Source organism: Dipodomys merriami, unplaced genomic scaffold (genome assembly GCF_024711535.1).
Source record: "Dipodomys merriami isolate MVZ:Mamm:240054 unplaced genomic scaffold, mDipMer1.0.p SCAF_5, whole genome shotgun sequence".
Taxonomy (NCBI): Eukaryota; Metazoa; Chordata; class Mammalia; order Rodentia; family Heteromyidae; genus Dipodomys; species Dipodomys merriami.
Genome location: NW_027206068.1, coordinates 79168275 through 79183996, shown reverse-complemented (window position 1 = coordinate 79183996; position 15722 = coordinate 79168275). Strand labels below are relative to the sequence as shown.

Below are 15722 nucleotides of genomic sequence, written 5' to 3'. Positions count from 1 at the left end.
CTGGGTGACGGAAGCAGATTGGGCGGGATCAGAGAATGACTTCTGAGTCCTCAGGATTGAGGTGCTAGCCCCACCCTGGTCTGAAGGATTGGGGTGCTGGCACCTGCCGTGGTCTCAAGGCCCCCCCTGCTTCCCCCCACCCCACCGGCCCCTCCCTCCCTCCACTCGTGCTTGTGCGTTCCACAGCGTGTGTGCACCTGTGCGAAGGAGGGCACGAGCTCCCTGATTCACGGAAGGCAGTGCGTTTGTTACATCGTTAAGTCTGAAAACTGGCCACCACTGGGAACGGGAAAGGTGGTGGCCTTTCTTTTTGGGGGTCTGCGGGGTTGGCTTCTCTGCCTTGCAGGGCGCTCCCTTTCCCGTGCAAGACACCCCCCCCCCAGGTCGTGAGCAGCACAAGAGGTGCCTGCGTGCGTGCGTGTGCAGCGTGCGTGCGTGTGTGCAGCGTGCGTGCGTGTGTGCAGCATGCGTGCGTGTGTGCAGCGTGCGTGCGTGTGTGCAGCGTGCGTGCGTGTGAGGAGTCACCTGCGTGCGTGTGTGCAGCGTGCGTGTGCGTGAGGAGTCAGGGTCTGGAAGTTCTCACCCAGCCTCTCTCCCATTGTCCTGCAGAGAGCCAGACTCAAGCCTCCGCTCCACCAGGGTGAGCAGGAAGACTCCACCAAGTTCATCGTGCTCACCTTCCTCTCCATTGCCTGCATCGCGGGCGTGCTCTTGGCCTCGGGCCTGCTCTACTGCCTGCGCCATGGCTCGCACCGCAAGCTCAAGGAGAGGCTGTCCGGCCTGGGGGCCGGCCCCAGCACCGATGCCACGGCCGCCTACCAGGTAAGAAGGACCCTCTGCAGAGTGCTCTGTGGATTTATCCACGGACAGGTTTTTGTTTTTTTTTTTCCTAACTTCTCTCTGGTCCCTCCCTCATCCCCAGCACTTGTTTGTTTACTCAGAGTTTGAGTTCTTCCATGATGATGGTTTGAAACTTCTCATTAGCATTCACATAAATATCGTGTAACCCCGTTTTCCAGCCCTGTATTAATCTTATGCTGTTCTTGGATCGTCTCCTGTTAGCTGCAAACGTGGGTTGCTAATTAGAAATGTGGGAAAAGTACAATATATGAATTATGCATCATGTTATCTTAGTTGGGCCACTATTAATGAAACCTGCCAGCGGTGGGAGATGAATTGGTTGTGTAGATGTTTGAAGATGGCTCTTAAATCATCTACTTCCTCGGGGCCTAATGTGGAAAGTCCCTTTGACCCGATCTCTTCCCACCCTCCGCTGTTATTTGGATATAGTGAAGTCTAGTGCTGACAAATGGGAGGGAAGCCAGCTGGGGTGTGGTGGCACCCATGTCCTGTAAAACAGGTGTTTAGGGGCCAGCACACCTGGAGGCAAGGAGACCCAGCGAGGAAATGCGGAAGGCAGGCACGCATCTGCCTCTCTGGGCACAAACAACATCCTGCATGTTTATTTCAGAATTGCATTCTGTAATGGCAATGCCAGCCCGGACAAGACACAAGTCAGAGGACGTGTTCTCCTTACTATACACCATTTAACTCCACGTATGTGTGTCCCTTTTGGATACTAAGGTGATTAATTTAATCGAAAAGGATGTACACTTACAGGATTTTATAGTGTTGTAGCTGGGTATGGTGGTGAGCACCTGTAACCCCAGCGGCCCAGGCCCAAAGATTGAGAGGAAGAATGTTCAAGGCCAGATCAGCCCAAAAGTCAGAGAAAGTCCATCTTAACAAACAAAGCAGGCATCCTGGTACCTGCCTGTGGCCCGAGATACATAGCGGTGGGAGACGATCGCAGTCAGAGGCACAGGCACCCGAGCCTTTCGGAAAATAAGCCATAGTAGAAGGGACTGGGCACCGTTCAGGTGGCAGGCGCCTGCCTGGGCACAAGTACAAGGCCCTCAGTTCAAACTCCAATGCTGCTAAGAGTATTTTCTCCCAATGCATAAGATCTTTTGTTCTCTATAGTCATATGACCATAAATAACCTAAAGAAACTGCTACTCCTCATCAGAATTAGTACATAGTGAGCTCTCAGACCCCATGCTGTCCACAGCGTGCCCAAGCTCCGCTGGAGAACTCAGAAAGAAGGCATAAGATGTCTGTGCTTGAAAGAGACATGGGAGATAGCTTTCACCCTCCTCACTGAATGGAGAAAGCTTCTGGCTTCCTAGAGGTCCGTGAGCTGGGTCAGGACGGCCGTTTTTGTATAAAGAAATGGCAACTTCAAAATGAGTTGATGATGGCATTTCAGGCATAGCTTTGCTTCAAAGCAAAAGAAAAAACACGTTTCAAGAAGCAGCTGGGAAAAAAAAATGTCACATAAACTAGTAAGGATTTGCCCAGAAATTCTATTGAGCAAGACCATCAATATCCCATCCTGGGTCCCGAGGGGCCAGGCTGCATCAGGGTGTGATAAATAAATTATCACACTGTCTGTTCTGTGCGTGAGAGACGGGAGATCATACAGGCGCAGATTTCTAGGAAGCATGGCACCCTTTGATATACTTTGAAATTCAAATATAAAATATTGATAGAATGGAAAGGTTGGGTGTGCATGCAGAAATGACTAATTTTTACAAAAATGCAGGTTGAAAATGCATACTTAGGACTGAGTTTGTGATAATTAACAGAAAAAAAAACTTCCTGGTGACAGCTCTAATTAATAGTATCTGTAATTAAAATCATGTCCTTCCAGCAGGAAAACTGTTTGAATTTCTTAGAGTGACCTTTCTGTGTTCCCCTGGGGCCACGGTGGTTAAGTTGATATTGATTTTATAATGAGCTCTGGTTTGTTTAATAAGAATCTGTAATCCAGACAATAAATGAAATGTGTGCTTTGCTTCAATCCCAACTAATAAAAATGAGAAAAGATGCGGGGGGGGGGGGGGAACTTTCCTTTAAAGATACGGTCTAGGAAAATTTGGAAGCAAAATAATGGTAAAGATTTTCTGTTGTTCTCACTTCTGAACTTAGAGCAGAGGCCCTTTAGGGAACCAGCTGGGTAACGTGGGGCCTGCGGCCCCCACAGCTCCCTGTTGCTTTGTCTTGGAACAGGCCAGCACTGGGCTGGGAGGTGGCCATGCTGGGGGAAGGATAGGGTTTTTACCTGTATGCTCAGCTGGATGGTGAAGTAAGCTCGCTCAGTCATGGTCGGTAGTAGAGGTGCTCCACAGGGAAACGAAGCAGGTGTTTGTGAGCCAGCGCTATACCCATGTCTGGCTTTGACACCCTTCATGCCCAAGCCCTTCTGGAAAGTTTTAAGTATAACACTGACATCATATCCCAAGGGAAGTAGTGTGTGTGTGTGTGTGTGTGTGTGTGTGTGTGTGTGTGTGTGTGTGTGTGTGTGTGTGTGTGTGTGTGTATACGTGCACCCACACGCAGGTACTAGGGCTCGAACTCAGGGCTTGGCTGGTGTCTCTTAGCTTTTTCACTCAAGGCTAGCACTCTACCACTTGAGCCACCGCTGTCCTGGCTTTTTGGTGGCTAATTGGAAATAAGAGTCTCATGGACTTTTCTGCCCTGGCTGACTCTGGACCTTGATCTTCAGATCTCAGCCCCCTAGGAGCAGGGATCATAGGCATGAGCCAGGGTGCCGGCTGGGGGAAGTGTCTCGCTGCATCCGTGTACCGGGTTTGGAGTCTTGCCTCTGTGCTTGCCACGTCTGTAATAACCCGAGGCTGTGATAGGCCCTCCCTGGCCCGCAGGGAAAATGGCACAACTTGATGCCGCGCTCATTTCCTGGGGACATGATGGAAATACTTTGTTATTTGAGCTCCTGAGAGAGAAAGCAATCCGGGGATGAGGTGACAAGAGCGAGCATGCCCCAAGCGTTGTTTCTGTCAGGATGTGAAGCGCCCAGGGTTCTAATACGGGGGAAGGCTCACGGGAGCGCGGGCCTGCCGATGGTGGAGAGGGGCTGAGGCGTCTGGTGGCCCTGTGGCCTCCGCTGTGCTGTTCCATGCCTGTGCCTTTCCGACCTCCTTGGGCTCCAAGAGGAGACCGGACAGGGCCAGCTAGACAGCCCCCCGTCGTGTTACGGCGAGAACCGGGGCCTTCCTGAGGCTGGTCCTCCACAAAGCATCATTTGTGGGCTCCTGCAAGCGCCCAGGACAAGCTGGACCCCACACGCCCCTGACCGTCCCCAGCTGTGGGCTGGGAGACCCCTGGGCTTCAGCGCAGTCTGTGGTTTGAATTACTAGGCTGAATTACCAGTACTTAAAGCCCTTCTCTTCCTGTAGGTGTTCTGTGAATGAACCTGGAGCCAGGGTTAGAGAGTTACCGGGTCTGTGGTGGATTGGGATGGGATTATTTTTATTTGATATTGAAAAAATATTTTGGCAGACTTCTACTTTGGACACTTTTCCAAGATATCAGATAATCTAACAAAGCTTGATTTGCCCACACTTCAGTGTTGAGTCTGTTAACTTTCAGAGTAGCTGGCGTATCATTTCAAAGGTCACTTTTCCAAGGACTGCTGCCACTGGCGCTTCCCCAGGATTTCAGTACAGTTTGTCTTCCTTCCAAATACATAAGAAAACATCTGGGCTAAATCTGTACTTCAAGTTGGGCGCTACAGAAGCTGTTACCTGGAGGGCCACTTTTGAAGCCAGCGCCGGTGGAAAAGTCTGTGAGAGTCCATCTCCAAAATAACCTGCCAAAAGCAGACCTGGGGCTGCGACTCAAGTGCAGAGCGGGGGCCACGCAGGCTGAGTAAAGTTCTAGCCCCGGTCCTTTTTTTTTTTTTAAGTCTGCACTTCATTAACTGAAAAGCAAATTTTGTTTACTTCTACTTTTACAAACTGGCACCCCAGCCTGTGTGTGTCTGTGCGTGCACGTGTGTGCGTGTGTGTGTAGACACCACACACAACACAGGCTATGCAGAGGTCACAGGGCCGCGGTGCTGGGCACCCGGGCGCTTCCTGATCTCACATGCAAGTGTCCTCATTCTGTGGAATGTGATTGGGTCAAAACTGTGCCAAAAATAAGTCGTTAGATGATTAGAAGACATCATTCTCCCCTTTTCTCTCAGAGTCTCTTTGAATGTTGCATCCATTTCTTTGAGGCTTTGATCATCTCGGAGCAGCAAGTTTAGGATTCTGCTCTCCCCTTCTCCCTCCAGGGCAAAGACTCCTGCAGAATGTTCAGCAAGCTCTCTTTTGATGGTCGGTCCCGCCACGCCCAGCGGGCTCCCTGGGCACCTCCAGGCCTTTGGAACCAGCCCCAGAGGGAAGCGGGGCCGGGCTGTGGGAGCCCCTGTAAGCAGAGTGGCTGAGTGTGCATCTTGGTTGCCACGGTTGCCGGCAGCAGCGATTGTTACTGTGATCGTGACAGTGTGCCCGTGACTGCCACTGCTTGTCGGCCGTGCGCTGTGCACTCCTGGGTGTGCGGGGCCCTGACTTCCCCGCTCCGCTCGGTGCTGATCACACAACAGACCAGTGCTGCATGCTGGTCCCTCACTTTTTCTTGAAGCGTGCAATCTTCAGTGGCATGATTGGCCGTCTGGAACTGGCGTAAGGATAGGGTGTTTGCAATTAAGTCAGAAAACAATGAATTCTGAGTTGTCTTTGATCCCAACAGTTTCTGAAAAGCCTTTTCCATTTCACTCAACAGAGTGCCTTGGTTTGACACATAACCTTTTGGGCTGAAATGCTTATCAGGATAATTTTGTGAATACCCTAGAAACATCTGTCCTGTTCCACGTGAGATGGTGCCTCACGTATGTTAAGGAGCAGTTCTTGTTGCTAGAGCCTGCAAACGTGAGGCTCTGACTTTGCTAATTTTGCCTATGCAGAAGGGCCTGGGGGTCCACAGGTGGAGCTCACGCCTTTTCCCAAAGCCAGCCTGGCTCCGGGCAGGAGCGTGCCAGCCTCTCCAGAGGATGCCGGCCGGGAGGGGCCTCTGCCCCCTCCACTCCCACCCCAGCCGCCTCACTGTTGATGAAGCACTTGCTAAGCGGCGCTGTGATTGGCTGAAAACCCTGTGTTTCCTAGAACGTGACCCTCCAGGCTCACACCTTCTGTCCCCAGCCAGCTTCTGCTAGCCTGCGTGCCCAGCTTCAAGAGGTCAGGGTGTTTCTGGAGTCTCGCCGGGCTCTTGTAGACGCCGCTTGGCTGTGAGCAGACCTGTTTTCCAGATCAGTGCCTCCGTCCCTGCTGTGGGCAGCGCTGCCCACCCGCCTCTGTCCCTCACTCTGCGCCTGGCCCAGGGCAGCTGCTGCCAGAGAAATACCCGGTGCTGCGGCCGCGCGCCCATCTGACATAATTAGAAATAGCAAACCCCTCCGTGAGGTGTTTGCACGTGGGAAATTGGGATGTGATACTGAACATTCTTGAGTGTGGGCTTCTTCTTGGTAATAGGATACTGTAGGTTTCTTTTTGTGGTTTATTCACAGACCTGGGTACCTCTTGAATTACGGTTCCCAGAAGCTCCTTCACACTATGCACCAGGAAGAGGGAGGTAGTAGGGGGGGAAGAGGAGGGGAGAGGTTAATCTAGCCGCTGCCACACACAGGTGGGTGTCTTCTCTGGGTTCTCTGACCGGCTGCTGCTGGCCAGGGTTGGGGCGTTCTCAGACTGGAGCGGGAGCTCAGGTCGGCAGACCAGGCAGAGCAGGCGGGTTGTATCTGGGAAGTGTGATGTGCTTCTGCAGTGGGGATTCTGTTTCCGCTTGTCTGCCAACTTCACTTCCAAAATCAAACACTGCTGCCCCTTAGCAAGTGGAGAGCAGTGTGGTTGGCCCCTGCTCAGCAGAGGGGCCGTCCTTCCCACTGCCTGCGTCCTCAGCCGGACCTGGGAAGGCAGAGCTGGGCTCTCACTCTGACTCCTAAGCAGGCAAAATGACTGCCAGATGAGCTGTGACTTCCCTGGGTTCTGGTGAGCAAGAGCTGACACCAGAGGCTGGTCCAGGCATTGGAGAGCCAGCTGGGTTCTGAAGAGACAGCCAGGAGCTGGCCTGCACACCAGGTCACAAGATCAAGCCTCCCAGCTGGCATCGTGTGTGTGTGTGTGTGTGTGTGTGTGTGTGTGTGTGTGTGTGACAGCCCCATGGCTGTCTTAAGATGTAAGAGCTCACGGGAGCTCCAGGAACAGGGGTATCATGTCTCTACCTGGCTTACGATTCTTGTTAATGTTGAGTTTGCCAGATGCAAGTCTGTGAGAGGTGACTCAGAAAGTGCTGTCATGATTGGGCATGCTGGCCACTGGAAGATGTGGGCTCTACAACCACTCACAGGGGGATGGACAGATAGGTGGGTGGACAGATGGATGGATGGACAGGTGGATGGATGGATGGATGGATGGATGGATGGGTAGACAGTTAGATGGGTGGATGGATGGACAGATGGATGGGTGGGTAGATGGATGGGTGGATGGACAGAATGGGTGGACAGATAGAAAAGATGGACAGATGGATGGACAGGTGGATGGGTGGACAGATGGATGGGTGGGTAGATAGTTAGATAGATGGGTGGATGGATGGACAGGTGGATGGCTCAGGCCACAGGTGGACAATACCAGCCTTCTTCACACTATGCGTGCCTATCTTCAGTTGGGAAGATTGTCTACCTCATTGTTGAAGTTTATTCCAAGGTGAGGTCGTCTTGGTAGGAAATTCTAAGTAAGGAGAGCTCTGCTGCTCTCTGCTGCTAGTGATGGGATTGATTCTGAGAACAGCTGAGCCGCTCTCAGATGTGGTGGGTTTGGAAGAGGAGGAAGGGGGGTGTAAGAGGCGAGTTCAATGGGGTTTTAAAAATGAATAGAATGAGCCAGGCATTGTAATACTAGTGATGCAGGAGGCTGAGATCTCAGGATTGGTATTTACAAGCCAGGAAAGTCTGTGAAACTCTTTATCTTCAATTAAGCAGTAAAATCCTTTAAGAGGAACTGTGGCTCCAGTAATAGAATGAATACCAATCTTGAGGGGAAAAAAAAGCTAAGGGACAGTCCCCAGGCTTCGAGTTTTAACCCCACGACTGGCATGTGTGTGAGCATACACACACACACGCGCACGCGCGCGCGTACACACACACACTTGAACGTCAGAAGGGTGCGGAGGGCCTGAGTCTCTTCTGTGTAACCGTCTCATAGCTGTGCCTGAGAACCAGACCCTAGAGGAGCCCCGAGCAGTGGTGCAGGGCTCGCTCAGAGCCGGCACCCGGCTGTCTGTGGAGAAGCAGCCTTTGCCGAGGGCCCGCGGGCACATTCCCTGTGGGAACAGAGCCTGCTGGGAATAGCAGAGCCCAGCTCTTCAGCAGGACGTGCAGCGGCTGGAAGGAGGCAGGTTTTGGGGAACGCGATCCCATCGCCAAACCAGGGAGGCTAAGTAGGTGACTGAACCTTCCACATACCACACATGAAGAGCTGATGAGGAGGACCCAGTCCCAGCAGCTCCAGCAGGGTGGACCCCAGGGGACAGGCGCACAGCGGGACCCCACGCCTGTCAGCTCCAGCAGGGTGGACCCCAGGGGACAGGCGCACAGCGGGACCCCACGCCTGTCAGCTCCAGCAGGGTGGGCCCCAGGGGACAGGCGCACACCCCAGGGGACAGGCGCACAGCGGGACCCCACGCCTGTCTTCTCCAGAGCAGCAGGAAGCTCCATGACACATCGCTCTTCCCTGAGGCTCAAGCTCCCAGTTTGAGGGCTCTGGAGTTTTCTTGGTTTCAGTGGTGAGAGTACCATACTCTTCCTAGCTCAGACCTGCAACTGCTCTGGTCTGGGTTTGGTCTCTGACCTGCATCTGCTCTGGTCTGATTTGGTCTCTGGCCTGCGTCTACACAGGGTCTGGGTTTGGTCTCTGGCCATTGTCTACACAGGGTCTGGGTTTGGTCTCTGACCTGCGTCTACACAGGGTCTGGGTTTGGTCTCTGTCCTGTATCTGCTCTGGTCTGGGTTTGGTCCCTGGCCTGCGTCTACACGGGGTCTAGGTTTGGTCTCTGGACTGTGTCTGCACTGGATCTGGGTTTGGTCTCTGACCTGCATCTGCTCTGGTCTGGGTTTGGTCCCTAACCTGTCTACATGGGTTCTGGGTTTGGTCCCTGATCTGCGTCTACACTGGGGTCTGGGTTTGGTTCCTGACCTGCGTCTGTGTGGGGTTGGGTTTGGTTCCAGGCTCCTGTGGAGTGGATACCAAGGAACCTCAGGACCACAGAATTGTAGAACTTGGAAACAGATGAGCAAGTAATTCCAGAAAACTCCTGTCCTCTGACATAAGAACCACATTCTCTGAACCAATAAGGACAGGTTTTACATGAAAGGAGCAACCACCCTTCCAAGGGTCTCCAGGTGTATGGTGGGGACATGGGCCTGGGAGCTCAGGGTGGCCAGCAGGGTGCGTAGTCCTGGCGTATGGTAGGGACATGGGCCTGGGAGCTCAGGGTGGCCAGCAGGGTGCGTAGTCCTGGCGTATGGCAGGGACATGGGAGCTCAGGGTGGCCAGCAGGGTGCGTAGTGAGACCCGGCATGAGAAATGAGGGGCAGAAGAGGTCTTGCTGGGACTAGAGAGAAGTTGGGAAGGGGCCTGTGAGGAAGGGCGTGCCCGGACCTGGTGGTCTTGGAGGCAGGGCCTGCAGTGCCACTGTCCCCAGGCATCCAGAATGGCCGCACCGCCTCAGCCCTGGAGCAGTTTGTCCCTCCTTCCAGTTGTCCTTCTTGAACCTGGATGCTCAGTGTCCCAGCACGGCCTCTGCCTGGGGAGAAGTCTGAGGCCCCTCCCCCAGCAGACCTGACACAGAGGTGATGGGTGGGGCCGTGGGCGATGGGGAGAGAAAGGCAGGAAGGCGACACTGATGGAGACGTGTTGAATTCAAACCACTTTGTACAACTACTTACTGATAATAAAAACTAAGATTAAAAGAGGATGCTCGCAGAAAGGTACTTGTGGAAAGGGTGATGTGTGCTAACACTCAAGACATTTTCAGTGTATAAGTCGTGTTGAGGTTGCGTGTATCTGTAGTTACTGGATTGTTATTAGATAGTGCGAGATCTTGCGCTAGGATGCAAAGCACAGCTCTACCTGTGCACTGACCTGGCCTTATTGAATAGCAGTGGGCGTGACAGTGGCCAGCGCCCTGGAAGTGCGCCAGCATCCTTGGGTGAAAATGATGACGTGACCTTTGCTGCTGCCCGCTCTCCAAGCCCTGGGCAGCCTGGCTGTTCTGCCTCTGCCTTTGTCCCAGGCCTGCTCTGCACCGGAGAGCCTGGCCTGTCATAGCCAGGCCGAGACCCAGTGCTCCAACCCCCTCCCCCCCCAGGGCCAGCCAGTCCCCTCGGAGCCCCAGGGCCCTCCTTCAGCTGCTCTGCAGACCCTCTGAACTTGTGCTCACCTTTCTTCATGGCTCATCCTGTTTGGAGCTACTCCCCTCTCTCTGTTGGGCTGTGGCCTGGGTCAGAAACAGTCTGCTGCTCCCATGCCCGTCTGTGCGGCCCACCACCCCTGGTGGCCGCCTTATGAAGCTCGTGGAAGGCTGATCAATAAGTTGAACTAAACTATGGGTGTGTGAGGAGCCAGTAGGGGAGAGCATTTAGAACTCTCTGGAAAACATCCCGGGTGATTCCCAGCCTCCAGAAGAACACAGATGCCCAGTGACTAGGAAGTGTTCAGCGGACACTGTGTGTAGAGGTCTCTGGTGACAGGCAGAAGTAACAGCTGGCAATCATCCATTGCCTATTAGCAGGAAGAGCACAGCGCGGGGAGAGCCCGCGGGGCGCAGGTGCGCCCAGCCCTCCTCGGCAGACGCCAGCTCCTGGACGAGGCGGATGATGTACGTCTCACTGGCCTGGCAGTTTGAATGCTCTGGGTAGGAAATGTAAGCCACTTGGCCGGCGCGAACCCAGCTTTTTGGAACCCTTAAAGCTGACCAGTGTGGCGAGGGCTCAGCTGTCCACTCAAGAGTTTGGGATCTGAGCTTGCCTCTGTTGCCTGCCTTGCAGAGGTGCCAGGAGGGGTCTGGTGGGTCCTCTGCGTCCGGGCCGGGCCTGCTGCAGTAGCTGGCAGTGTCGCCATCATGTATGAATGGCCCTGGCTTCTCCATCGGAAAGTTCAGTCTGCTTACAGTAGTGCGCATGTGGGGAGGCACCACGGTGAAGGATCTGAACAACTGCTGTGTACTAGAACGAAGGTGCACACTGGGGAAGAGAGACAAAACCCGTCAGGGTGTGGGTGGGAGCTGGAAAGGAACACACAGCCTGTCAGGTATAGACAGGAGCTGGGGGGACACACAGCCTGTCAGGTATAGACAGGAGCTGGGGGGACACACAGCCTGTCAGGTATAGACAGGAGCTGGGGGGAACACACAGACTGTCAAGTATAGACAGGAGCTGGGGGGGGACACACAGACTGTCAGGTATAGACAGGAGCTGGGGGGGGGGACACACAGCCTGTCAGGTATAGACAGGAGCTGGGGGGACACACAGACTGTCAGGTGTAGACAGGAGCTGGGGGGACACACAGACTGTCAGGTGTGCACAGGAGCTGGGGGGACACACAGACTGTCAGGTATAGACAGGAGCTGGGGGGACACACAGACTGTCAGGTGTGCACAGGAGCTGGGGGGACACACAGACTGTCAGGTGTGGACAGGAGCTGGGGGGACACACAGACTGTCAGGTATAGACAGGAGCTGGGGGGACACACAGACTGTCAGGTATAGACAGGAGCTGGGGGGACACACAGACTGTCAGGTGTGCACAGGAGCTGGGGGGACACACAGACTGTCAGGTATAGACAGGAGCTGGGGGGAACACACAGACTGTCAGGTATAGACAGGAGCTGGGGGGGGGACACACAGACTGTCAGGTGTGCACAGGAGCTGGGGGGACACACAGACTGTCAGGTATAGACAGGAGCTGGGGGGACACACAGACTGTCAGGTATAGACAGGAGCTGGGGGAAACACACAGACTGTCAGGTATAGACAGGAGCTGGGGGGACACACAGACTGTCAGGTGTGGACAGGAGCTGGGGGGGGACACACAGACTGTCAGGTGTGGACAGGAGCTGGGGGGACACACAGACTGTCAGGTGTGGACAGGAGCTGGGGGGGGGACACACAGACTGTCAGGTGTGCACAGGAGCTGGGGGGACACACAGACTGTCAGGTATAGACAGGAGCTGGGGGGACACACAGACTGTCAGGTGTGGACAGGAGCTGGGGGGAACACACAGACTGTCAGGTGTGGACAGGAGCTGGGGGGCGGGGGACACACAGACTGTCAGATGTGCACAGGAGCTGGAAGAGAATATGGCCAAAACACTTCATGTGCGCAAGCATGCTTGCTGAGTTTGTTTGGGAAGTGGATGGGGCAAAGTTACGGAAGCAGAACTCTGACGCCATCCATTGTATGCATAAAGGATATGTTAAAATGGAGCCCCTTTTTCTGTTAATTGATGCCAATTAAAAGAAAGGCACCTTGCAGGACATGTAAGACCCACAAAATCACTTGGGGCATGCTGAAACTGACACATAATGTATCTTCTTCAGCTGCTCACAGTTCATCGGCATGTGTTAATCATTGTATTAATAATAATAATGGTGTTACAATATCCACATGACCCTTGGCAGATAAAAGAGCATTTTTTAAATAGAGCCCCTGAATTAGAATGTTAGAGTATTACATAACCCATATTAGATATGGGTCATTCGAGAACAAAGGTGTCTTTTAAATTATGTATCCTGTGCATTTATTTTGACAACTCTTCCTGACTTCAAGCTGGGACGCAAGCGTCGGGACAAAGCAAATGAAGGCATCTTAAAGGAGAGGTGGTTTTGTAGCGGAAGGTTGTAGAAGCTTGTATCTTCTGGCTCCACAGAGCTCACTCGCCTTCTCCTGGGGCGTCAAAGCCCCGCTCCGGGCAGTGTGCAGGTGTATGCAGCCGCAGGCCTGCGGGGTGAAGCCAGGCTGGAGCAGCTCCCAGTGGGCCCTCGTGTGGTCATATGGGAAGCTGGGATCTGATTCCTGCTGTCTGGGCAGTGCTGCCTCCGTGGGTTCAAATCCGGCCTCCGTGTGGACGTCCCAGGCTCCCCAGAGTGTGCTGGTGTGTGCGAGTGAGCGGGCGCCCACTGCACAGGGTGGGCAGGGCGTAAGAGTTGGCAAAATGGTGCAGGGGGCAGGACGGAAGCAAGGGAGTGAGTGTGCATTGTGTGTGTGAGGGAATGAGTGTGCATGTGTGTGAGGAATGAGTGCATGTGTGTGTGAGGGAATGAGTGTGCATTGTGTGTGAGGAATGAGTGCATGTGTGTGTGAGGGAATGAGTGTGCATGTGTGTGAGGAATGAGTGCATGTGTGTGTGAGGAATGAGTGTGCATTGTGTGTGAGGAATGAGTGTGCACGTGTGTGAGGAGTGTGCCTGTGTGTGAGGAATGAGTGTGCATGTGTGTGAGGAATGGGTGTGCACGTGTGTGAGGAATGAGTGTGCATGTGTGTGAGGAATGAGTGCATGTGTGTGAGGAATGAGTGCATGTGTGTGTGAGGGAATGAGTGTGCATTGTGTGTGAGGAATGAGTGTGCACGTGTGTGAGGAATGAGTGTGCACGTGTGTGAGGAATGAGTGTGCATGTGTGTGAGGAATGAGTGTGTATTGTGTGTGAGGAATGAGTGCATGTGTGTGTGAGGAATGAGTGTGCATGTGTGTGAGGGAATGAGTGTGCATGTGTGTGAGGGAATGAGTGTGCACGTGTGTGAGGAATGAGTGTGTATTGTGTGTGAGGGAATGAGTGTGCACGTGTGTGAGGGAATGAGTGTGCACTGTGTGTGAGGGAATGAGTGTGTATTGTGTGTGAGGAATGAGTGTGTATTGTGTGTGAGGAATGAGTGTGTATTGTGTGTGAGGGAATGAGTGTGCACGTGTGTGAGGAATGAGTGTGCATGTGTGTGAGGAATGGGTGTGCCTGTGTGCGTGTGAACATGCCTGTGTGTGAGGGATGAGCCTGCTCGTGTGCTGCTGCCCTCGGTCTGCATCCTGAAGCTTCAGGTGTTGACGCCAGCACCGCACCTCTGTCACTAGGGGAATCTGAGCCACTGAAGTGATGGGGCAGTGACACAGCTCCTCGGCTCTGGCCTCCACCTTGTAGGGGGCTGGGGCAGGTGACCTTCGGGGGCCAGCCCTGCACCCTGTGACCTTCGGGGGGCCAGCCCTGCGCCCTGTGACCTTCGGGGGACCAGCCTTGCGCCCTGTCACCTTCGGGGGCCAGCCCTGTGACCTTCGGGGGCCAGCCCTGCGCCCTGTCACCTTCAGGGGCCAGCCCTGCGCCCTGTCACCTTCGGGGGGCCAGCCCTGCACCCTGTCACCTTCGGGGACCAGCCCTGCGCCCTGTCACCTTCGGGGGGCCAGCCCTGCGCCCTGTGACCTTCGGGGGACCACTGCACCCTGTGACCTTCGGGGGGCCAGCCCTGAGTTCTGTGACCTTTGGGGGGCCAGCCCTGTGACCTTCGGGGGACCAGCCCTGCACCCTGTGACCTTCGGGGGACCAGCCCTGCACCCTGTGACCTTCGGGAGAACCAGCCCTGCACCCTGTCACCTTCGGGGGAACCAGCCCTGCGCCCTGTGACCTTCGGGGGGCCAGCCCTGCGCCCTGTGACCTTCGGGAGAACCAGCCCTGCACCCTGTCACCTTCGGGGGAACCAGCCCTACGCCCTGTGACCTTCGGGGGGACCAGCCCTGCGCCCTGTCACCTTCGGGGGAGCCAGCCCTACGCCCTGTGACCTTCGGGGGGACCAGCCCTGCGCCCTGTCACCTTCGGGGGAGCCAGCCCTACGCCCTGTGACCTTCGGGGGGCCAGCCCTGCGCCCTGTGACCTTCGGGGGACCACTGCACCCTTTGACCTTCGGGGGACCAGCCCTGCACCCTGTGACCTTCGGGGGGAGCCAGCCCTGAGTTCTGTGACCTTTGGGGGGACCACTGCACCCTGTGACCTTCGGGGGACCAGCCCTTCGCCCTGTGACCTTCGGGGGAGCCAGCCCTGAGTTCTGTGACCTTCGGGGGGAGCCAGCCCAGCGCCCTGTGGCTCACCAGCCTGCCCAGCGCCCGTGGCGTTCCAGGCAATTAGCGGAGGGAAAATTGGAGTAAAGCGGCTCCGTGGCTGTGCTCACATGGGTCTTGCCTGCAGGGGCATCAAGTTTGAAAGCAGCGGAACTACACTTTCCGCGTGAATCAGGAAAGGTGGGTCTACGTAGCCCATCTGACGAGTGGGTGTCTCCTCCCCAGCTGCCCTCGTACATGGTTTGTAAGCGATGCACTTACTTCCAGCGTGGTGTGTGCAGGATTTTAGGACTTTTAAACAGGATATAAATAAGCAAAATGAAACTGAGGTAAAGGCCACCCGTCCTTCGCCCTGAGGTTGGGAGTGCAGTGCCCGCATCTCGGGGATTCCCTACGCTTGTGTCCACTCTGGAACCTGCAGGCCGCTGAGCCCACGCAGCGCCTGGCCCTTGCCGTGGGCACACGCAGCGCCTGGCCCTTGCCGTGGGCACACGCAGCGCCTGGCCCTTGCCGTGGGCACACGCAGCGCCTGGCCCTTGCCGTGGGCACACGCAGCGCCTGGCCCTTGCCGTGGGCACACGCAGCGCCTGGCCCTTGCCGTGGGCACACGCGGGCCGCCCCACGCTGCAGGTCGGCCCCCCGGGGTCGCTGTGTTCTCCTGGAGTTCTGTCCTGTCTGGAGAGTAACTGTCCTGGACCCTCCAAGCACATCCTCATGCACCATTTTT

At 55.0% G+C, this 15722-nt stretch overlaps 1 protein-coding gene across 4 annotated transcripts in view; it reads left to right on the top strand.

Moving 5' to 3' along the window:
- Ptprn2 (protein tyrosine phosphatase receptor type N2) overlaps positions 1-15722 on the top strand; it is a 594518-nt gene that overhangs the window by 483693 nt on the left and 95103 nt on the right. For all 4 annotated transcript variants that reach the window (XM_069997165.1, XM_069997166.1, XM_069997163.1 and 1 more), the window contains exon 12: positions 610-822. In XM_069997165.1, the coding sequence (XP_069853266.1) occupies positions 610-822 (213 nt within the window). The remainder of the gene's footprint in view (positions 1-609; positions 823-15722) is intronic.